Below are 24,310 nucleotides of genomic sequence, written 5' to 3' on the forward strand. Positions count from 1 at the left end.
CCCAATCCTTCGATCAGAATCATTTAGATGTTCATTGGCAAACATGAGACGGGCCTGTACATGTGCCTTCTTGAGGAGGGGGGACCTTGCAGGAGCTGCAAGATTTCAATCCATGGCGACATATTGGGACCACAGTACCCAAACAAACCATTGGTAACACAACTGACTTCAGATCATTCACAAGCTTCTCCTGTGTAGTTCTGGGCAGATTCCTCATGATCATCCTTACCCCATGGAGCAACACTTGCATGGAGCTCCAGACTGAGGGCGACTGATGGTATTCTGTTTTTCTTCCGTTTGCGAATAATCGCATCAACAGTTGTCTCCATCTCATCAAGCTTCTTGCTGATGGTCAAGTAGCCTACTCCAGCCTTGTGCAGGTCTACAATCTTGTCCCTGACATCCTTTGACAGATCTTTGGTTTTGCCCATGGTAGTGCCCAAGAAAGATTCTGTGGACAGGTGTCTTATACACAATGAGTTGTGGTTAGGAGCACCTTCTTAAGTTGACAGGACTAATCTGTAGCACAGAAAATGTATATTATATAGGACGAGCTTGTTAGAGCCCAACCTCTATAGCTGTATGATAAAGGTGCCAGATTGATATCAGGGATGGATGGATGGGAGCAGTAACACAGTGGCTCTTCTTTAGAGTGGAAGCAAGGCTCTAATGCAGTAAACAAGAAAAAGGAGAGGAAGGCACCTCTAAGTGCAGTATAGACAATTATTGTACTTTCAAGATAAATAGTTAAAAAGACATCTGTGGTGTGTTAAGATCCAAATGAGAAATCCAGCCATCCAGCGGCAGCTCAATCTATAGGATCAGGAAGTAAAACCTGGGATGTGTCTGTGTATCAAAATGAGGCGTGGAGAGCAAAGTCAGATGTAGGCGGTGAAGGGGCAGTAACGCATTTCGGAGCATGCTCAGTAGAGGTCTGAAGAAGGAGCCTACTGAGCCTGCTGCTGGATGGCTGGAAGTCTCACCTAGATCTTAATACACCACTCGATGAATCTAACTATTTATCTTGTAAGGGCAATTTATCTATTGTTCACTAATAAATGGTCTATACTGCACTTAGGAGGTGCCTTCCTCTCCTTTTCATTCTAATCTGTAGCACATAGCCAGTCTGTGGGAGCCAGAATTACTGTTGGTAGGTAGGGGATGAAATACTTATTTTACTCACTGAACTGCAACTCAATTTATAACTTTTGTATTATGTGTTTTTTTTGTATTTTTGGTTGATATTCTATCATTTTTTAACAAAGGTTATTTTAAATGATAGAGACGCTTCATTTCTTTGTAAGAGTGCAAACTTACAAAATCTGCAGGGGATCAAATAATTATTTTCCCCACAGTATTTTGATATTTGCACAGGGGTAATTAGTGTGTTGACAGTGCCTGTAATATAAATATATCTGATGATTCAACAGCAAACCAGGTCTGTGGTTTACTGGATTAATGGCAAGGTAGGTGTACTATGAATGTCATTCAAATGCATTTTGCTGCAAAGGACTTTATGAGTAAAGTTTTGCATTATTAGGAGTAAAGAAAGCTGCATTTCATAAACAAGCCCCTAATGACACAGTATACACTTTGGTAATAAAGTACTTGCGCAAGACGCATTGGAGCTAGGACTCCTGTTCCTCAAAAATTTATGCTAGTTGTTGACAAAACTATAAACCGCAGAAACACATGCAGGGGTCCAAGATACTCTAGAATTCCATTATGCCTCTGCACTTGGTATCTATAAACTGGTGGGGATTCTTTTTGAATTTTAGCTCTATTAAGAACTACATGAATACACCATGTGTCAGTAATGCTACAAAAACCAGTGGCAAGGATTTTTAAAATGCGGCAGAAGACATTTTAAAAGGGCCACCAAAAAGGCATTATTAGGGCTTTATGGTATTCATATTTCCTATTATCTGCTATAGCTGCATTTATATTTAAATGTGTGGCTGAGGATGAGAATGCATGGTGTGTGGTTACCTTGTAGCCGCCCCATTTCAGAGTCATCGCTCTCACTTTCTCCAGATGTAGTCATCCCCACAGCACCAGCTACAGAGCTAGAGGCTGGAGGGGAGAGAAGAGATGAAGACCTTTCGCCTGCTGCTCCTGTTAAAGTTGTAAGTCATGCTATTACAATATAATTAAAAGCTAATTTAGCTTGTCCTTAATGATTATACATATATAAAACACACATACAAACTACATGAAGGTGGTTTGAAATGCAACTCATCCAAGTCTTGCAGTAACACAAAACCTTTGGTAGGTAACCTCACTTATCCTAACACTTTTAATGCCGTTTGTCTAACAATTTTAATACATTTCTGGTCAATCTAGTTAGAACAGTGAAAGTTCATAGTCTTCGGTCACAGGACTTTTAAATATAAACTTTTTTCAACAAAAGAGCAAAAAACACATAAAAGTGGCAATTAGAAAACAACCGACCACTTACTGTGAAACGGTCCTAACAAACCCAAAAATAAAATTATGCATTAAAGCTTACCAATTCTTTGTTGTGGTGGCTGCATTGGCTTCCTTTTTAGGCTTTTATTCCCCCATAAAGTGGCTGTAAGCCCTTACATATACCCGCTGCATGACTATATTCAGGTGATACCCAGATGAAACAAATCCTCCTTCATAAGTTGTATCATTTTATCCTTTGGACAAGAATAATAAACGCACATTTTTTTGAAGGGAAAAAAAAAAATGTGCATTTATAATTTTTATCCAAAAAGAGCCAGTAAAGCATTGCACCATTGATCAGTAGATCGCTGATGCCATGCAGGTCTCCTGCAGACCTGTCAGAATATCTGCTAGCCGTACGGAATGTGTGGCCAAGCAGATATTCTGACAGGAAGCTTGAATGAACCACCACAGCACTCCACAGCACTGTGGTAGTTCATTGAAAACTACAAGCCCACAGCCGCTAAGGCTGCCAGGACTTCTAGGCGCTCATTCACAGAGCTCTGTGAATGAGCGATGTAGTCATGTGGACGGAGCCCCACATGGCCACGCTGATTCAAAACCTGACAGTACAGGGAAACTTCTCCCCATACTGTCAGAGGGAGGGGGGGTGTCAGGCGATGCTGCAGCTATGGGAACGTTACATGTTCCACCCTAAAAACGGGTGGAACTTTTAACATGTTCCACATGTGAACTTATCCTTTAAGCACAAATATTAGCCATCAGCTTGTGCCCATTTGCTATAGCCAGCGGTGAAGGTACAGCATTCTAGCAGATGTACAGTTAATCACTTTCAGTCTGGTGGCACAGTTCCTCAAACCCCTTCCCCCCGTGTTGTTCCCGGGCTCTTCTGCTCTTACCCAGGGCCTAGGACTACATCCACTGGTTTGAAGGGGCTAAGCAAAAAGACCAAGGAAAATCCATTCCTCAATCTCCTCACCAAATGAAAGCGGAACAGACAAGTATTTAATCACTTCCGGTCTCACAGCAGTCTTTCCCTTGCTGATACAGCCAGAGAAGTATCTAACTGAGCGGATGTGTGCTCTGTTACATGCTTTGAAGGCCATGGGAGACACCAAGGTCTAATAGACCCCAATGTTGGTTGTAGTCAGGCTCTCTCCCGTCTGCTGGGATGGGATGTTGTCGGTGTCAGGCAGCAAAAAACCTAAATACACCAGTGTGTGCACGTGTATGTAAACTGCTACTGCACAACACGTGTTGTATCGTCACGAACACTGGCGTGAAAGTAATAATTATAGTACCGAAGCTCAAAGTTAACTGTAAACTGATGGACTGTAAATGCTTTTGTAAAGCATCGCCTATGAAGATTTTTGGGTACCGTAGTTTTTGGCAATGTTTGGCATCTACCCAACGCAACCTCATCCCACCTTATATTGTGTGATTGCAATAAAATTAATTTTATTATATTTATTATATTTTTCCTGAAAATGAATAGTAAACTGTTGCACTAACACTGTGCAACAAAAATTAGAACTATCTTTTTATTCTACAGGTCCTCTGCTATGAGAAAATATATAATATTCTGGAAGCTTAAGGAATTTTAAAGCCAAAACTGCAGATTTTTACATGTGTACAAAAATGGAAAAATTGATTTTGAATGTAGTGAAACATAACTATGTGACAACCACTTTGGGACTAGATCAACTTCACACTAGCTGGCTGGTTACGAAGTAGGCAAACAACATATGTATAAAAGCAGGGTTGGTTGGGAATGGATTAGTTGCTATGGCCTGTTTTGGTTGACAAAATGGCAGCAAGGAGCACAGATGAGATGTTCCACACTTAGTCAATTTACCACACCGGCAAAGTGCTCTTATCGATTAGAATTAAGAATTCATGGTGAAAAGGTTGCGTCAGTCCTTAAACCACCCAAAACAAGTTGCCCAGTTTTGGACACCTCTACTATCTCATCTTTTAGACCCATATCCAGGTTTAATACAGTGGATATAAATAGTCTACACACCCCTGTTAAAATGTCAGGTTTCTGTGATGTTAAAAAAAAAAAAAAAGAGAAAGAAATAATTTCAGAACATTTCTACCTTTAATGCGACCTATATACTGTACAACTCAGCAACTGAAATCTTTTAGGTGGAGGGAAGTAAAAATAAACTAAAATAATATGGTTGCATAAGTGTGCACACCCTTAAATACTCCTAGATTGTAAGCTCCAAGGAGCAGGGCCCTCGAACCCCTCGTGTATTGCATTGTTACTGTACTGTCTCCCATTATAATGTACAGCGCTGAGCAAACCGTTGGCGCTATACAAATACTGTATAATAATAATACTTTGTTGAAGCACCTTTTGATTTTATTACAGCACTCAGTCTTTTTGGGTATGAGTCTATCAGCATGGCACATCTTGACTTGGCAATATTTGCCCACTCTTCCTTGCAAAAACACCCCAAAGCTGTCAGATTGCAAGGGCATCTCCTGTGCACAGCCCTCTTCAGATCACCCCACATATTTTCGATCGGATTCAGCTCTGGGCTCTGGCTGGGCCATTCCAAAAAACTGTAATCTTCTTCTGGTTAAACCTTTCCTTTGTTGATTTGGATGTATGCTTTGGGTCGTCATGCTGAAAGATGTAGTTCCTCTTCACGTTCAGCTTTCTAGCAGAAGCCTGAAGATTTTGTGCCAATATTGACTGGTATTTGGAACGGTTCATAATTCCCTCTACCTTGACTAAGGCCCCAGTTCCAGCTGAAGAAAAACAGCGTCAAATCATGAGGCTGCCACCACCATGCTTCACTGTGGGTATGGTGTTCTTTTGGTGATGTGCAATGTTTTTGCACCAAACACATCTTTTGAAATTATGGCCAAAAAAGTTCATTCTTGGTTTAAATCAGACCAGAACACATTATCCAACATAAAAATATATAAAGTGCAGCGCTATAAATATATATAAATTATTAGCAATTCATAAAAATATCTGTGTGAAATACTGAAAGTGCTATTCAGTGCAATATGTGCGTAAAGTGAGTGAATAAATGTCCATATATATCCTGCCAATTTCAACGGGAAAATACATGAGCAGGAATAGTCCTCAGATTAAAACATGATACAACCATGTGACCAAAGTGCAGATGTGTGTATATCTTTGAAGGTTATCCACCACTTCTAATGGGTGTGCACACCAGAACTTTGATGTATGCAAACATTGGTTACAATCTGTCACATCTGGGTGCAAGAACAGAGAATCAGCATAGGGGTTAATCATCCAGCATCCGCTCTCATCAAGGCCCCTAAGAGTTAGGACTGTACTATACAGTGGGGCCTTGATGAGAGCGGAGGAGACGCTACTTGCTGATGGGCAAAGGATACCATTTAAAGGGACCACATGCAACCTTTGTTCAGTGAAGGATAAAAGATTAAGGATATACCCACCACCAGTACTTAGCGGATGCTGGATGATTAACCCTTATGCTGCGTCTCTGTTCCTGCACCCAGATGTGACAGATTGTAACCAATGCTTGTATACATCTCCTAGATTGTAAGCGCGAAAGAGCAGGGCCCTCGAACCCCTAGTGTATTGTATTGTTACTGTCTTGTCTCATGTTCGGTCCCCCTTGCTACTGTACAGCGCTGAGCATACCCTTTGGCGCTATATAAATACTGTATAATAATAATCAAAGTTCTGGTGTGCACACTCATTAGAAGTGGTGGATTGCCTTCAAAGATATACACACAACTGCACTTTGGTCACATGGATATATCATGTTTTAATCTGAGGACTATTCCTGCTCATGTATTTTCCTGTTGAAATTGGAAGGATATATATGGACAATTATTCACTCACTTTATGCACATATTGCACTGAATAGCACTTTGAGTATTTCACATAGATATTTTTATGAATTGCTATATATATCTATCTCTATCTATCTGCACTTTATATATTTTTATGTTTTTATTGGGATCGTTTCCTATGCCCTGTAGTGCTAGCAGCTACCTTAACCATACGTTTCTTTGTACATGCGCTCGCTTATTTACTTTTTGACATTTTCCCACATGCTTTTGGAGAATTCCGATGTATTTTTGCAAAATTTAGCTGGGCTTGGATAATTTTCTTCGTAAGAAAAAACTTCTGTCTTGCCACTCTACCCCATAGCCCAGACATATGCAGAAAACTGGAAATTGTGGTCATATGTTCCACACAGCCAGTACTTGCCAGATATTCCTGCAGCTCCTTTAATGTTGCTGTAGGCCTCTTGGCAGCTTCCCAGACCAGGTTTCTTTTTGTCTTTTCATCAACTTTGGACAGACATCCAGTTTTTGGTAATGTCACTGTCGAGCCATAGTTTCTCCACTTGATGACTGTCTACACTGTGTTCCATGGTATAGCTAATGCCTTGGAAATTCTTTTGTACTCTTCTCCTGACTGATACCTTTTAACAAGGAGATCCCTCTGATGCTTTGGAAGCTCTCTGCGGACCATGACTTTTGCTGTAGGATGCGACTAATAAAAATGTCAGAAAAGACCTACTAGAACAGCTGAACTTTATTTGGGGTTAATCAGATGCACTAACAAATGATAGCAGGTGTGTACTGACTCCTATTTAACATGATTTGGAATGTGATTGCTTAATTCTGAACACAGCTACATCCCGAGTTATAAGAGACTGTGCACACTTATGCAACCACATTATTTTAGTTTTTTAGATTTACTTCACTTGCAGAGAGATCATCTAGGGGGGGGGGTGTCAGCATCCACACTGCACCCTGGGCACCTGCATCTCCTTTGTCCCCACTCTGCACCACTCAGTGGGGGCTGCTCAGGAGATCAGACCTGTGGGAGCTGTTGGGAGACAAGCTGTCACTTATAAACACAGAAACTGGACTTCTATGTTTTCAAATGATTGTGGTGAGCAGAGGGCCTGAGTCAAGGTTCCAGCTTAAGAAAAACCCTACATAATAGTACTACAAACTGAAATAATTTTAATACTTCTACCCAGGTCTGTCTATACCACTGTTTGTCATCTACTCATAACCCAATTCCCCCTGGGTGCATGCAAAGCATATGGAGCGTCTGAAGAAACTGCATGTTAAACCAGCAGAGATTAGTGCAAGCAGCACACAGAACATGGTAAAGCAACTTGTGATTTTTCAGTAATGTACTGTGGACGATTTAAAAATTAACACCATCCATAAAAGATGGAAAGACGAAGCAGCGAGTCCTGTTCACTGCTAAGGTGGATTTACTGCTTCTAGTTTGGTTGTCTTTGCTGGGCTACTGAATGCTTCAGTATGTAAAAACATTTTGGTAATACTTATTAACTTGCACCAGATGACTCCAAATATAGGGTGCAGACATTTTCCATTTGGTAATATTTTAAAACATGTCAGATCATTACAGAAATAACACTAGGTATTGTACCTGCAGCACCCTGGGTGGCCTCATCTGTACGTGCAGCCGAAGAATTGGCACCCTCTTGGTTATCAGGATCAGCCATCTTCTCCTGTCGGCGAGCTTCAGCTGCAGCTCGCTTGGTCGGGCCAGAGCCTCGCCGACTGAGGGAAAAGGTAGGGGGGAAAACAGACACACTGAATATTATTTTTACCCAGAATTTTGCGTTAAGGCAGAAGTCAACGAATCTAATCTCTTTTTTCTCAAAACGAAAAAGCAACAGCAGGTGTCATGCTTTCGTCCAGATGAAAGAAATTTAAATGGCTCCAGTGGAAGGTTATATTACCTTCGCTCACAAAACAAAAAAAAAAAAAAAAAAAAAGTGATCAAATGAATATCTATCCATCTATGATATCCAGAATGGAGAGTTGAAAGAAAAATATTTTTACAATTTGTAGGCGAGCTCAGGCGCACTGCAATACAGTGTAAACTGGGTGGTGCAACTGAAGTAAATTGACTGAATAACAGGTCCATGACAGCAAGTAAAATCAACAGCAATTTGATCACCGTTCTCATGCCATAAATTATGTCTCCGTGAAGAAGTGAAGACCACTAAACGTGTGAGTACCTCGTACTGTATTGGGGAGTAAGCAGAAACTAAAACTTAGCTGGTTGTACATAGAGTTGTCAATTATGCATTTAAAAACAATGTTATGGGTTTTTTTTTTATTAGACTGGGGTTCAAAGAATATTAACCCCTTCACGCCAGCCCGGCGTCTGGGCCTAGACGCCAAGTGGCCGTACATATGCGTTCATGTAGCAAAAAACATATGTACTGAGAGCGCGCGCGCTCCCAGCACACGCGAGGTACTCACGGAAAGGCCCCGGTCCACTTTTTCGATCGGGACCTTTCCCGATCATGTGATCGACCGTGACATGACGTCACGGCGGCCACATGACACTAAGCCATGCCCCGTCCACCTCCCGACGCAGGGACTCCTCTTCACGCCGGGACGATCCGGCGTGAAGGGGTTAATATCCAACAAGCTATTCAGAGAGAATAATTTTATCTAGTACGGGAAAATACAGAACACCTACAATACAAACAATGAAAACGGGCTATGATGCGCTGCATACCTGGTGCTAGCACAGGAGCCCGTGGTCTTTTGTCGTGTGCTCCGCCGCAGACTGGGGAGCTCAGCAGGCGGCGAGTCACTGCGCTTCTTAGTGGATTTCCTTAAGTCTGAAAATAAAAACAAAAGATTGAATTTAAGTGCTTACAAACTGCAAATCATTAGCTTCCCAAAATGATGTTTTGTACAGTACGTTAAATCTTTGTGTGAAGTGACAGGTAACCATAACCTTGCTATAATATAGACGTCTGGACATGAGCCAACACGTCAATTATGAGACACATGATTACTTTGCTGTTAAAACATATTGCACTCCTTCCTAGAAAAAAAAAAAAAAAAAACCACGACAACAAGTAAAAACACATTTGTTCCACATTACTAGGTTTGAAATTAAACTTGAGCAGGGTGAAGCCTCTCAGCATACCTGTGAAAATGCATTCAGGTAAGTGTACAGGAAATATCTGCAAAAAGGCTACTTTATCACACTTAGGGCTCATTCACACGTGTGTCAATACCCTGAGTTTATCAGGCATTTATTCTGCATTTTTAAAGCCTCGCAACCGCCTGACAACACTTGCCATGAATATTATAATGTTAATATACAGTGCTGTTCACACAGGAGTGGTAGTGTTCTCGTGTCGTGCCATGTTGATGAGGCACTGACACTTGTCAACTGCTTCCATTGATTTCAAGGGTAATGCTCTGTAAATGCATCTTAACAGCACCTACAGCATTCATGGAGAGTTAGCTGGGCTTTGGGGGAGAGGCAGTGGGGGCTCCTGTATCCCACTTCCTGGTTGTACAGAGCAGCCATGTGGTAACACCATTTCGTGTTTGGGCAAAAACATCAGCCAGCCAATGCTGACAGTGCCAAGCAGGAGCAGAGACACTGAGCATTTTTGTGAGTGGTAAAGTGTGTCAGCAAAAGACCTCCTCAGCAAGTGTCATGAAGGCTGATATTAATTAGTGGTACACTGAAATGAAAATTCTGGTGCCGAAACGGATACCGAAAATTCAGAACGCATGTGGCCGAAAACCGAAACGTCTGCGTATGTGGGGCTGGGGAGACTCCAATTTTTTTTTCTTTCATGTGTATATGTGTATATGTGTATATATATATTTTTTTTTTTTTTTTTAACTTATGATTTTATTGCTATCACATAGGTGACCAATGGTCCCCTATGTGATAGCATATGAGTGACAGGTCCTCTTTGTAGGGGGGAGGGGGAGAGGAGCAGTGCATACAGTGAGGGAGCAGTGTATACAGAGAGGTTCCCTCACTGGCTGTCACTATGGGGTTTATTTACTAAAGCTGGAGAGTCCAAAATCAGACTCACTTCTGCATAGAAACCAATCAGCTTCCAGGTTTCATTGCCAAAGCTTCATTGAACAAGCTGAGGTTAGAAGCTGATTGGTTTCTATGCAGAAGGGAGTCTGATTTTGCACTCTCCAGCTTTAGTAAATAAACCCCTATATGTCAGTGACAGTGTTTAAAATGCAATTTCCGGCTTTTTTTTTTCCTTCACTTCCGCTCACAGAATGATCTGTCACTTTCCCCAGAGCTAAAGGAAACTGTTTCTTTTATCTCCTGAAAGAAACTAAAAAGGAAACTTTGGATTCTTTTAGCTGGGGGGAAAGTGACAGCTAATTCTGTGAGCTATAGTGAACAAAAAAAAAAAAAAAAGTTGGTAATTACATTTAAAAACCGGCACTGACATAGTGACAGCCAGTCACTGTATACACTGCTCCTCTCCTGCCTCTCTCAGCCGCCCCCTCACATCTGCAGTACACACAGTCTACTGTATCGGCACCTGTATTGGCTAAATTTGTCCTATCAGCAAAATACCGATAGGGTTATTTTCGGCCGATATGTTTCGGTGCATCCCTAATATAATGCAACATTGACGTAGAGCAGCACCTGGAATTACAAACATGACGTAGAGCAGCACCTGGAATTACACGACTCGAGTACGCTAAGCTATTGTGATGCATACAAGGAAAAAAAAAAACAGACCTGGCAACTAGTCACCAAGCAGGTATTATCCTTAGACTGGGAAAACCTGTCCTCCAGGGAACAGGAGAGCAATAGTGGGTATGATTACATGTCTGCTGTTTTTAGTTTTATAGAATTATTGAAATATATCCTAAATCAACATATCAAAGCAGATCATTTCTTCTACATCACTTCCCCTTTAAAGCAGTTGCAAAGGCTCAAGGTTTTTTTACCTTCATGCATTCTCTGCATGAAGGGGAAAAAACCACACACCAAAAAAAAACAAAAAAAACCACAACACACCTTATGCTAGCAGCACCCCCCCCCCCCCCTTTCTAAATATCTGAACCCAATCTTGATCCAATAATGTGCACGAGAGCAGAGGCTCTCCCTCTCCTCATTGGCTTGTGCCATTGGCTCCCACTGCTGTCAATCTCTAGTGAAGAGGGAGTGGGGGTGGAGCCAATTCACACTTGTAGACTCAGAAAGTGGGAGAATCCATGAGTGCTGTCAGGGGACCTGAGAAGAGGAGGGGGACTGCTCTGTGCAAATCCATTGAAAATTGGCAGGCAAATATAACGTTTTTTTAAAAACTAGAAGACAAGCCTTTAAAATCGCTTTAAGCACTTCCCATTAGAAAAGCAATGCTTCTATTGGCATTAATTGAGAATTCTTAAAGAGTTTTCAACTCTTCATAAAACACAACAAAAACATGTCAAAGATCTTTTCTTTATAGGGCTAGATAGAATAGGCTTAGAATGGGGGTGAGTAGGTTTAGCCTTAGTTTTTGGCAGTAAAGTGGAAGCTTAGTGAAAAACTAAGCACTTGGAGGATTCATTTTCCAATTCTAGAATTTTTACCTAAATGTATTAAGTATCATTAATAGTATGAAAGAGAATTTCTGTGATTATATGCTTGTAAACCCAGTTGGGAGTTGTTCCTATACATCTTTCCCTGAGATGGCCATATAAAATGTGGGGCCTATGAGAGTCACCAAGACAATAAGACGAGAAAGAAAGAAAAACACGGTCAGCAGTTTAACCCCTCCTATTGTTACTAAAATGGAGTGTTTTTGTCTGTGTCCTTGTTGGAGAGATTTCTTATAATACCCAGCCCTGACAGGAAGCAAGAGGAAGCACAGACGGGCCATAAAACATGAAAGTTGTGCTAAACCTTCTCAAACTATCCAAAACAAAATTAAACCATCTGCCACTTTATGCAGTAAAGCAATGCTCAATTTCAACTAAATCTGGCTGAGAGCTACAAAAAAAATGGAGCAAGAGGGTGTTACACTGCTTACAGGACGAGTTTACTTTTTGTAGTATTTTACACGTTACACCAATATTTAGGGTGCAACATGTTCCAGACCTGCCCCCTGCACCCCCTCCCTTTCCCTACAGGATGAGCTTACTCGTAGTATTTTACACGTTACACCAATATTTAGGGTGCAACATGCTCCAGATCTGCCCCCTGCACCCCCGACCCCCTCCCTTTCCCTACAGGATGAGCTTACTCGTAGTATTTTACACGTTACACCAATATTTAGGGTGCAACATGCTCCAGATCTGCCCCCTGCACCCCCGATCCCCTCCCTTTCCCTACAGGATGAGTTTACTCGTAGTGTTTTACACGTTACACCAATATTTAGGGTGCAACATGCTCCAGATCTGCCCCCTGCACCCCCGATCCCCTCCCTTTCCCTACAGGACTAGTTTACTCTTTGGAGTATTTTACACATTACACCAATATTTATTATTATTATACAGTATTTATAAAGCTCCAATAGTTCGCTCAGCGCTGTACATTACAAAGGGGGACAGAACATGTGACAGAACAATACCAATACAATGCAAAACATGAGGGGATTGAGGGCCCTGCTCTTTTGAGCTTACAATAGGGTGTAACATGCTCCAGACCTGCCCCCCCGATCCCCTCCCTTTCCCTACAGGACGAGTTTACTTATTGTAGTATTTTACACGTTACACCAATATTTAGGGTGTAACATGCTCCAGACCTGCCCCCTGCACCCCCGATCCCCTCCGTTTCCCTATCAGGCAGGCTATCTTCTACAAAGAACCCGCTATCATGTTTTAAAAATGCAGTGCAGCTGTATGGAGTTCCACCAACACAGCTGTGTCCTTTGTTTACAGGAATTTGTGACTGAGAAAAAGTCCCATCTGCCACCTCGACAGCTGGCTGTAGTTCTCGAATGACTGAGCGTGCTGATCCACACGCTTGTAGTTCACTCACACTACCTGCAACTTTGTAACTGAAAGCCCACACAGAGGGCAACAGAAATGCAGGCAGCGTGTGCAGGAGCCTGACATTGTTACTCCGGATCCACTGATCACACCCAGGATCACTATTATCTGGCCTCCACAGTACATACATAGAAAGGCAATTATTTCAGTCAATATAAATGGCTAAATACCTTTTCTCATCAGCAGTATATAGCAGTCTTGTGACTTCTACCAGTGTCCAGTAGAGCACTGGTTAAAGCTTGTAAGAGAAGTTTTCATTCTCCCAATTGACCTATGAGGCTGCTGGACCCCTGGCCCTCTATCTGGACAGTGCTGATTGGCCCTGTGCTGATCACATGCACTCTTCCAAGAAGAAAAAAAAAACCCCACACAACCTCCCTAGCAATACACACTAAACTGAGCATGTGCAGCTCATCTTCAAGGCTCCGTTTTATCAGGAGATATGTTGGGGACAGTAGAAGGGGAGGACCAGAGAAAACAGGATCAAACATCTTTTACACAATGCAGAGGATTAACCCCTTAGGTTCCACAATGAGTATAACAAGCATGCTTTACTGCATATACAGGCTGATTTTACTGTTGGGGGTTCAACACCACTAATGAATGCACATTTTCTCATGCAAACAAATGTATTTTTTTTTTTAAAAAGGTGAACTTGGCCTTTAAATACCACGCCAACCTGTGAAAACACACACAGACACACACAATTGATTTACTAAAGGCAAACATGCTGTGCACCAAAAGTACATTTGCTCTGGATCCGAGAGGAACATGCAAGGAAAATTTAAAAAAAAAACAAAAAAAAAAAAACCAAACAACAACCCCCACAGCATTTTTGCTTCCACATGATTGGATGAAAAATCAGTAGAGCTTCAGCTCATTTCAGAGCTTTCCCTTGATCTTAGTGACCAGTCATTCCGATGCGATTTGTAAATTGAAATCGCATCTAATGAATGTGAATGTCAGTGTCTTAACATATGCGATTTGCTGCAGCGCGATTTCTAAAGTGGTTCTTGTATTATTTTCTGCAGTTTTGTTGCGATTTCGCATACATTATTATACAGGATTTAAATAGCGCCAACAGTTTGCTCAGCGCTTTACAATATAACAGGAGACAATACAGCAACAATACAATTCAATACAAGAGGGATAGGAGGGCCCTGCTCCTTGGAGCTTACAATCTAGGAGGGAGGGGCTAGTGGTACAAAAGGTAATAACTGTGGGGGATGGACTGGTTGGAAGAGTAGAAGATTCCATTATTAGCTGAGGGCAGGATAGGCTTCCCTGAAGAGAGGTTTTCAGAGATCGCCTAAAAGTGAGCAGAGTAGGTGATAGTCTGATAAATTGGGGTAGAGAGTTCCAGAGGATGGGGGAAGCTCTGGAGAAGTCCTGGAGATGAGCATGGGAGGAGGAGACAAGGGAGCTAGAGAGTAGGAGGTCTTGCAAAGAGCGGAGAGTACGATTTGGTTGGTATTTTGAAACCAGATTAGTGATGTAACTAGGGGCTAAGTTGTGGATGGCTTTTTTTTTTGGGTGGTATTTGGAGACAAGATCGTGATGCAATTACATCATACATAGAAATCGCACTGCAAATTGCAAGAAATCGTTGGAAATCTTCACAAGCAGCAATAAAGTCTTTAGAAATCGCACCTGAAATTGCACGTACATGGCAGCGGTGAGACCAGTGACTTAGTAAATCAACCCCACTGTGTTTAGTAGCTACACAGAAAGATGAGTTACTACTTTCCACTTCACCACCTAACATCTCCTAGACTGTAAGCTCGAAAGAGCAGGGCCCTTGACCCCCTCGTGTATTGTTACTGTATTGTCTCATGTTCTGTCCCCCACTATAATGTACAGCGGTGAGCAAACCTTTTAGCGCTATATAAATACTGTATAATATTAATAATCAGCATATTTAAAAGTGAAGCCATATGCAAGCTGACTTATTACTGGGCAACCGTATATCACAGCCAAGAGATCTGCTTTTGCACAGACAGCAGTTAATGGCATCAAATCCCACAAATAAGAAACAATCCAGACCTCTAAGGTGACATGTGCCTTATCCCTAAAGCTTCAAAAACACACAAGTACATATACAACTAGCCAAGCATACAACTGCAGTAAATCACAGATGCTTTAACCAGATTTCATTTTTTTAAATTTTACTTTTAAGCACTAGCCTACAGGGCACTTATACCCCCTTCCTGCCCAGGCCAATTTCCAGCTCTCAGCGCTGTCACATTTTGAATGACAATTGCGCGGTCATGCAACACTGTACCCATATGAAATTTTTATCATTTTTTTTGTGACAGAGCTTTATTTTGGTGTTTTTTTTATTTTTTCTTAAACAAACCAAAAACCACTGAAAAAAAGTTTTTTCTTAAAATTTTGTAAATAAGTGATTTTTCTCCTTCACGGATGTATGCTAATGAGGCTGTAGTGATGGGCACTGATAAGATGCACTGATGGACACTGGTAGGTTGCATTGATGGGCATTGACAGGCAACACTGATGGGCACTGAAAGGCAGCACTGATATATGGCACGGATTGGCATTTTTAGGTGGCACTGAAGGGCAGCTCAGATGGGCACTGATTTGTGGCATTGATGGGCACTGGCACGTGGCACTGATGGACTCTGACAAGTGGCACTTCTGGGGCCACACTGATAATCAGGGCACACTGATCATCAGTGCCCTGATTATCAGTGTACATGTCCCCTCCGTGAAAAGCCGATTACCGGCTCTCCTCTCCACACGAGCTGTCAGCGTGACAGCTCGAGAGGAGAGAAATGCAGATAACCGGCATTTCCCTGTTTACATGTGATCAGCTGTGATTGGACACAGCTGATCACCACATGACCGAGCCGACATCTTCGGCTCTTTCCGTGATCGGTGATCCCCTGTGTCCGAGGGACACAGAGCACCGCAGATCGCCGCGCGCTCCCTGAGCCACGCATGCGCGGTGAGAATGGCAGGATGTCATATGACGTCCTACCAGAACGAGAGAACCACCTTGCACCCGTCATTGGACTATATGGTGGGCAGGAGGCGGTTAAAGTGGTTGTAAGGGCTCAAGGGTTTTTTACCTTCATGTATTCTATGCATGAAGGTAAAAAACCTATGTGTAGTGGCCCCCCCCCAAGCGCCCCCATAATCCTTACCTGAGCCCCCTCTGATCTCATGACGTTCTCTACACCCACAGGATTTGCATATCTGGGGGGGGCGCACGTGCGATTCCCCGCTGGCACCCAGCAATCATCGATCATCGGGGAAAGCCGACAGGGGAGAGACCTGTGTCTCCCCCGTCACAAGTCTCTCTCCTGTCAGCATGGACATGATGTTTTGTATTTCTCTGCACAGCAGAGAGGTACAAAATAGCATGTCTCAAAAGTAAAAACACACACACAGCATGCCCCAGATGTTAAGCCCTTCTTGTCCAGTGTCATTAATACAGTGTGTCAATGCCATCTCTTAGCACTGATCACTCTATTAGTGTCACTGGGGATGTCAATGGCAGACAGTTCCCACCCAGTGTCAGAACGCCTGCCGCAGTCCAGCTATAAGTAGCTGATCGCCGCCATTACTAGTTTAAAAAAAAAAAAATGTAAAATAAAAATTCCAGTATATATACCGCCATTTGCTCATGCTATAACTTTCATGTAAACCAATTAATTTACATGTATTGGGATTTTTTTGGGCAAAGACATGTAGCAGAATACATTTTGGCCTAAATTTATAACAAAATTAGATTTTTTTTAATTGGATATGTTTTATAGAAAAAAGTAAAAAATATTGTTTTATTTTTTTAAAAATTGTCAGTCTTTTTTTGTTTATAGCTCAAAAAATAAAAACTGCAGAGGTGATCAAATACCACCAAAAGAAAGCTCTATTTGTGGGGGGGGGGGGGGGAAACGACAAAATTGAATTTATGTGCAGCGTTGCATAACCGCACAATTGTAAGTAAAGTAACGCAGTATTGCAAAAAAAATTGGCCTGGTCAGGAACGGGGGTAAATCCTCTGTAGCACAAGTGGTTAAAAAATCAAAATGTGAAAACGTGTCAAAAATGCATTACATAAGTTTTCTGCAGCGTCTCCACTGAAGTCTGTTGAACCAAAAACGCAATGTTTTGAGTTTTAAAAAGTCCCTGACCCTTTCCAAAAATGTAGCAGCTCAAAAGAAAAAAAAAAAAAAAAAAAAAATCAGATGTGAACATGTCCCATAGGAAACCATGTTAGACTGTAATGATTTTCTGAAAAAAGCCCTCAAACATATTGATGTGAACCAGGCTTCAATGGAGAGGTGCATTTTTTTTTTTTGTTAACCTGACAAATATGCAGCAAAAAACGTGGTAAGCAATCACTGGATTCTAGTGTTCCAATCACCTCCATGGCCACAGGTGTATAAATCAAGCACCTAGGCATGCAGACTGCTTCTACAAACATTTATGAAAGAATGGGTCGCTCTCAGGAGCTCCGTGAATTCAAGAGTGGTACCGTGATAGGTTGCCGCTTGTGTAATAAGTCCATCTGTGAAATGTCCTTGCTACTAAATATTCCACGGTCAACGGTTAGTGGTATTATAACAAAGTGGAAGCAACTGGAAACAGCAGTAACTAAGCCACCAAATGGTAGGCCACGTAAAATGACAGAGCGGGGTCAGCGCATGTTGAAGCGCACAGTGCGCAGAAGAAGTCGCCAACTGTCTGCAGAGTCAATAGCTAAAGACCTCCAAACTTCATGTGGCCTTCAGATTAGCACAAGAACAGTGCATAGAGAGCTTCATATAATGGGTTTCCATGGCCGAGCAGCTGCATTTAAGTCTTACATCACCAAGTGCAATGCAAAGCGTCGGATGCAGTGGTGTAAAGCATGCCGCCACTGGACTCTAGAGCATTGGAGACGTGTTCTCTGGAGTGACGAATCATGCTTCTCTTTGGCAATCCAAAGTGTAAAGTTTGGTGGAGGGGGGATTATGTTGTGGGGTTGCTTTAAGGAGTTGGGCTTGGCCCTTTAGTTCCAGTGAAGGGAACTCTTAAGGTGTTAGCAAACAAAGACATTTTGGACAATTTCATGCTCCCAACTGTGTGGGAAGAGTTTGGGGATGGCCCCTTCCTATTCCAACATTACTTCCCACCAGTGCACAAAGAAAGGTCCATAAAGACATGGATGAGCAAGTTTGGGGTGGAGGAACTTGACTGGCCTGCATAGAGTCTTGAATCTGATAAAACACCTTTGGGATGAATTAGAGCAGAGACTGTGAGCCAGGCCTTCTCGTCCGACATCAGTGCCTGACCTCACAAATGTGCTTCTGGAAGAACGGTCAAACATTCCCATAGACACACTCCTAAACCTTGTGGACAGCCTTCCTAGACACATATACATATATATACACATATATATATATATATATATATATGTAATACTTTTGGCACTAAAGTGTACTTTGAACTGAAGGGATGCATTTTTCTTGAGCCTTTGTTTTTTTTTGTTAAGACATACACGTGTTATATATAGCCGCACACGCCAAAGTGAGAGCAATCATTCTAGCACAAGACCCCCTCTGTAATGCTAAACTGATGACCTATTGGGGCTTCTGTGTCGCCTATAGAAAATATAGGGTAACGTTTGTCACCATTTCATAGGCGCACACAAATTTAAGATTTGGCATGTTTGGTATTTACTTGGTGCAACCTCAGCTTTTATATTTTACCAAATTTTGCATACATTTACTGCATTGGTTTGCCCTAGAATTCACTTTAGTGTTTTTTACTGAAATTTTGCATTTCCTAGACCTTTGCAGTAATATTGTGTGACAGAAAAAAAAATTAGAACTGCCACTATTTTATTCTCTAGGGTGTTTGCTTTCAGAAAAAATATGTTTTGGGGGGTTTTGGGTAATCTTCAGGCCTAAAATTATTTTTTAAATGTGTGCAAAAAATGCTGGCAGCAAAAAGGTTAATTTTTTTTTTTTTGGTTTTTACTGCGGTATTTACTGCACATTTGATAATGTACTTTGATGAATAGACTCATTATCTCATTCGATATTTCCAAAAAAAAAAAAAAAAAAAAAGTTACATGACCTTCACATGGCATGCAGAATCCTTTAGGGAATTGACCCCATTTGTTCTCAATGAACTACACCAGCGCTCCGCAGTGCCATGGTAGTTCACTGAGCCTTCCTGTCAATAAGTATCTGCTTGCCCATACAGGATGCACGAGTAAGCAGATAGACTGACAGGTCAAAAGGGAGACCTACATGGCACCAGCGAGCTACTGACCACTGGTGGAATGCTTTAGAGGCTCCAGAAACAAAAAATATATGCATTTTTTTTAACTGCAAAAAAATGTGCATTTATAAAATTTTTATCTAAAAGGTGAACTTATCCTTTAAATGGATAAGTTTACCCTTTAACAAAAAATACAAAATTTTGTTAAAGGGTGAACTTATCCTTTAGCTACTTCCCGTCCGCCCTATAGCAAAAATATATATATACACTTAAAATTGCAGTTCCGGGTAGGGAGCGCACAAGGGGATTACTCGCCGGCACCTGGTGATTGCCGAGTATTACCGACAGTGGAGAGAACTGTATATAATCAATACAGATCTCTCCCATCAGCTCCTGCACACTGCATTGTATGGCTCTGCATAGCACCGCCATAAAAAGCAGTGTGCTTACAGTTGAAAGCACACACAGCACATAATGTGAAATGGCACACAGTTAACCCTTTGATCATCCCACATGTTAACTCCTGCCCAGTGCCATTAGTACAGTGTCAGTGCTTTTAATTAGCACTGATCACTGTACTAGTGTCACTGGGGATATCAATGGCACCAAGTCAGTTCCCCCCAGTGTCAAAATGCCCGCCGCAGTCCCGCTATAATTTGCTGATTGCCGCCATTACTAGTAAAAAAAACAAAAATGAACAAAATACCAGTATACATACCGCCATTTGTAATATGTATAACTGTCAAGTAAACCAATTCATTTACATGCATTGGGATTTTTTTTTTTTTTTTTTTTTAGCAAAGACATGTAGCAGAATAATTTTGTAATATATAAATCATACAATAAAATATTGTTTTCAAATCGACGGTCTTTTTTGTTTAGAACGCAAAAAATAAAAACCGCACAGGCGATCAAATACCACAGAAAGAAAGCTCTATTTGTGGGAGAAAAAGGACGTAAATTTCATTTGGGGGCAGCATTACATGACTGCGCAATTGTCAGTTAAAGTAACAGTGATGCAACGCAAAAAAAGGCCTGGGTCAGGAAGGGAGGTAAATCCTCTGGAGGGCAAGTTGTGAAAAGGTTAAGTCCACCTTTTAGACAAGAATTAGAAATGCACATTTTTTTGCAGGTAAAAGACTACAGCTATAGGAACATGCTATGTCCCACCCTAAAAACGGGTGGAACATTTAACATGTTCCCAAAGGTGAACTTATTCTTTAAGCCATGTACAGATGTGGGTGCTGATCCCAATCAATCGCCAACTGCTGAGTGCTGGGCAGGAATAGAGCTTGGCTCCAGACATCAGTATGTAATGAAGGAAAAGTCTTGCAAGCTCCACATCACTGTAAATCCACTCATGGAAAAAGTATGTATGTGGCAGTCTTAGCATGGGCTCTGGCCAGGCCACGCTGCAAACGCGTTTTGCTCTGCCCTCCGGAGCTTAATCCCCATGATTAAGCTTTTTCGGGAAGAGGAGAGAGGGGAGTGTTGGGTGGTTGGGAAACCACAGAAAGACAGACATTGGATGCATGGCCTGGCCAGAGCCCAGGATGAGATTGCCACATACTTTTCCATGGGTGGATTTGTGCGGTGCGTTTAGCCAGCCATAAATGGATTGAAATTCATCTGGTACAGCCACTCATTTTAATGAATACCTTATAAGGGCACTGGGTGGAAGGGGTGGTAAAAGTGCAACCTATGGTGTGATGAAACACCTAGTCATCCCCATGAGACTGATTTAAATGGAATTTTTAGTGCAAAGTTTGAAATTTTAAACCCTTGATAAACTCAAACACATTCCCGGTTGCCAGACAGTTTTTGCATAAGATGAGATGAAAACTATTCTGAAGTGTACCGTGAGTAATGTAAATATTAATTCTCATACTGTAAGGGACACGGTATTAGTCTTCTAAGGGCTCGTTCACACTAGGCTGTTTTGCCAACGCTTGCCAAACGCCCCTATAGCGTTTGGCAAGTGTTGGTCCGGTGTTTGCGGAGCGTTTTTAACGCTCGGCAAACGCTCCGCAAACGCCGCATGCGCGGTTTAGCGGCGGTTGCTAGGCGTTTGCCGAGCGTTAATAACGCCCCACAAACGCCTATAATGCATTTGAGTGGTGTTACCGCTCCGCAAACACCCCGCAACCGCGTCGCAACCGCACCGCAAACGCCGGCCGGGCGTTTGCGGAGCGGCACCATAGACGAGAATAGGAGGCTTCAAAGCCTCCTGACTCGACCAGAGGCGTCCGATTTGCCGCGACGCAAACGCTCCTGTTAGAACAGCACCATGTGCTGTAATGTGCAGAATTGGCAGAGGCGTTTGGGAAGTGGTAAAAACGCTTCCCAAACGCCTCTCTGCCGCCTGCACACAAGGCTAGTGTGAACGTAGCCTAAAAGGACTAACATGTCTTACCTGCCTATATCACTGGCTCCGATGGGTCTAGGCCAATGTATTGGCTACCAAATATTATTGGCCAAAAATAGGGCTATCAGCGTTTTGCCAATAGATAGATGAAAAAAAAAAAAAAGAAGAAAACTGCCGATGATAATTGACTAATGCAAAATCAATTTTATGTATATTTCATTTTATTTTTTTGTCCAATTTTTGTACTACTTTCAATGAAAGTTATTTTACATTACTAGATTGTATTTTCTAAATTCTTTATCATTTAAATTTATATTTATTAAAAGTCAAATACTGTCTAATTATACATCTTTTTTTTTTTTAAACCGTCCATTTAAGTTTCAGTTTTCGGCCAAGTGCATCCTGAATTTTCGGTTCAGAATTTTCATTTTGGAGCACCCTGAATTGCTACCATATATCTCAAATTACAAAAATAATTTTACATAATTTTGTTCCAATACAAAAAATTATGGAAACCCTATATCAGAGGAACTCAACTCATGGGCTGCGACACACCATCCCACAGCATCAGAGTGCTTGGAGCTGGTACTGGCCGCAGAGGGAGCAGGAGCCGCATAAGCCGATGCCTCCTCTGTAGCACCCGCTCCTGTCCCAGGAGGAGTGATACCAAGTGCACTTCTCCAGGGACCTTTCTAGCTGTCTGGAGAGAGATGCCAGCAGAAGATAAAAGAAAAAGGTTGCAGTGCACCTGCACCACATCCGCAAGATATAATAGAAATCTATTACAAAGGGCAGCTAACCTGCAAGAAAGTCTCAGGTTAAACCGCACTGCATCAGTGTGGAAGCAGCTTTACAAGGGACTCAGGACAGCAAGGGCCTGGCCTGTTTACATTTGCCATTTGAGGGTGGTAAATCCTCACAGTTGCGATGTGTTTAGGGTGGGAAAAACATCCTCACAACTGATGTCAAGTCAGGGGTTGAAATGGCTACCCCGCTCCATGCCCCAGGTGGCCCAAGCATCCTTCCTGTCACATTGTTTTACACTTGAACAGGACGGGCAGCATATACAAAAACTGACCCTCTCCATCTTCCTCCTGCAACTCCTGAAAGACGGCTTTTCCTCCTCTCCCTCCTGCCAGCATTAAGTGGCTGCCGGGGGAAAATGTTCATTATGCTATTCAAAATATAATAATCAAAATTCAGAACTATTTCATTGTGGCTCATGACCTCGCTCTTCAAAAAGTTGAGCACCCCTTCCCTAAATTCTAACACTACATGAATTTCCATAAGTCTACAGATTATACAGATTTCAGCAAATATCCCAAACATCTATGCGTTTCCTAAAGTCTCATACACTTCTTCAGAATGCAAGGGTTTTGGCTTTTAGAAGATTATATTCATCATTTTCATATCTAGGGTGCATATCTGTAGACAACATTATGCAGTCAAAATCATAACAACCTGTGGTGTGTGCATATGCCCTTCCCGTTACTCAGAAGAAAACTTAGCAGCCAGGTATTACTCAGTGAAAGGTGCTTAGACAGCCCCACAACTTCCTTGCTCCTGCCCATACAGTACAAAAAAACTATTTTTCCAACAATGTAGTGAAGACAGTATGTAGTTACAGCAAGGCCTACCACAGTAGAGATGATTCTAACATCGCAATGAAAGAGCACCGTCAAATATCAGGGGATCTTCCATAAGCCATAGGCAAATGAGGTGTAGATGGGTCACCGAGTGTTCCAGGTGATGTGTTTTTGAGCAATCCAGTGGTTGTTGTGGACTTTATAGTAATTGCTCTACAATGGACATGGATATGCTCTTAGCATGTTTTTATGCATTTTTTTCCCCATGTGCCCCCGACCCCCTAACTCCAAAGACAAATACATTTTTAATGTTTCAACACTGGTTAGTGGGTGAAATAAAAAAGGGGGAGAAAAAAAAAAAAAAAAAAAAAGCACTTAAGTGTTTGGGTACCCAACCTAAACATTACTATCATTTTAAAAGGAAACACACGGGATTGCCTCCCAGCAAACTTGGAGTAATTAGAAATTCTGAAGCACTCAACACAAAATCACACAGAGCCATAATTATCTCTGACTATGCTAATAACGGCTGCCATAAGACATACTAACCCATTGCCACATGGCATTAATCACCTGAAAAGAATGTTTGTACCACCTCCCAGTCAACATTTTGTAACTGGTCCAACAACATTTCCAGCTATAAAACTATTTACTAGAAACAAATATGAATTTTCTTCGTAACACTAGCATGACTTGTTTTTCCCATTTAATAAAGCACATACATAATAGGTGGACATAAATGGCTTGATTTACGCAGACACAATTTTTACTCTACAGATCTTTATGCCCTCCTTCTAGGTCAAGATGAGCAGTCATCTTGTATCGTGTGTTGGAGACAGATACCCTTGCCCCTCCAATGGCTCCCAGGAAGACTGGAGACCCTTAAAGTATAACTAAAAAGGCAAAA

The 24,310-nt window shown here is 41.8% G+C and overlaps 1 protein-coding gene across 8 annotated transcripts in view; it reads right to left on the reverse strand.

Annotated features, from left to right (window-relative positions):
* The window catches only part of TRIP12 (thyroid hormone receptor interactor 12), a 179,965-nt gene that overhangs the window by 85,884 nt on the left and 69,771 nt on the right, over positions 1-24,310 (reverse strand). For 4 of the 8 annotated variants that reach the window (XM_089683501.1, XM_089683505.1, XM_089683504.1 and 1 more), the window contains 3 exons: positions 8,972-9,077; positions 7,865-7,998; positions 1,990-2,073 (listed from right to left, as the gene is read on the reverse strand). In XM_089683501.1, coding sequence (XP_089539627.1) covers positions 1,990-2,073; positions 7,865-7,998; positions 8,972-9,077 — 324 coding nt within the window. Of the gene's footprint in view, positions 1-1,989; positions 2,116-7,864; positions 7,999-8,971; positions 9,078-24,310 lie in introns of all 8 variants that reach the window. The other 4 variants (XM_089683500.1, XM_089683503.1, XM_089683497.1 and 1 more) reach the window with 1 other exon arrangement.

The sequence above is a fragment of the Staurois parvus genome, unplaced genomic scaffold (genome assembly GCF_062004578.1).
Source record: "Staurois parvus isolate SC_StPar_1 unplaced genomic scaffold, SC_StPar_1.0 ptg000312l, whole genome shotgun sequence".
NCBI lineage: Eukaryota > Metazoa > Chordata > Amphibia > Anura > Ranidae > Staurois > Staurois parvus.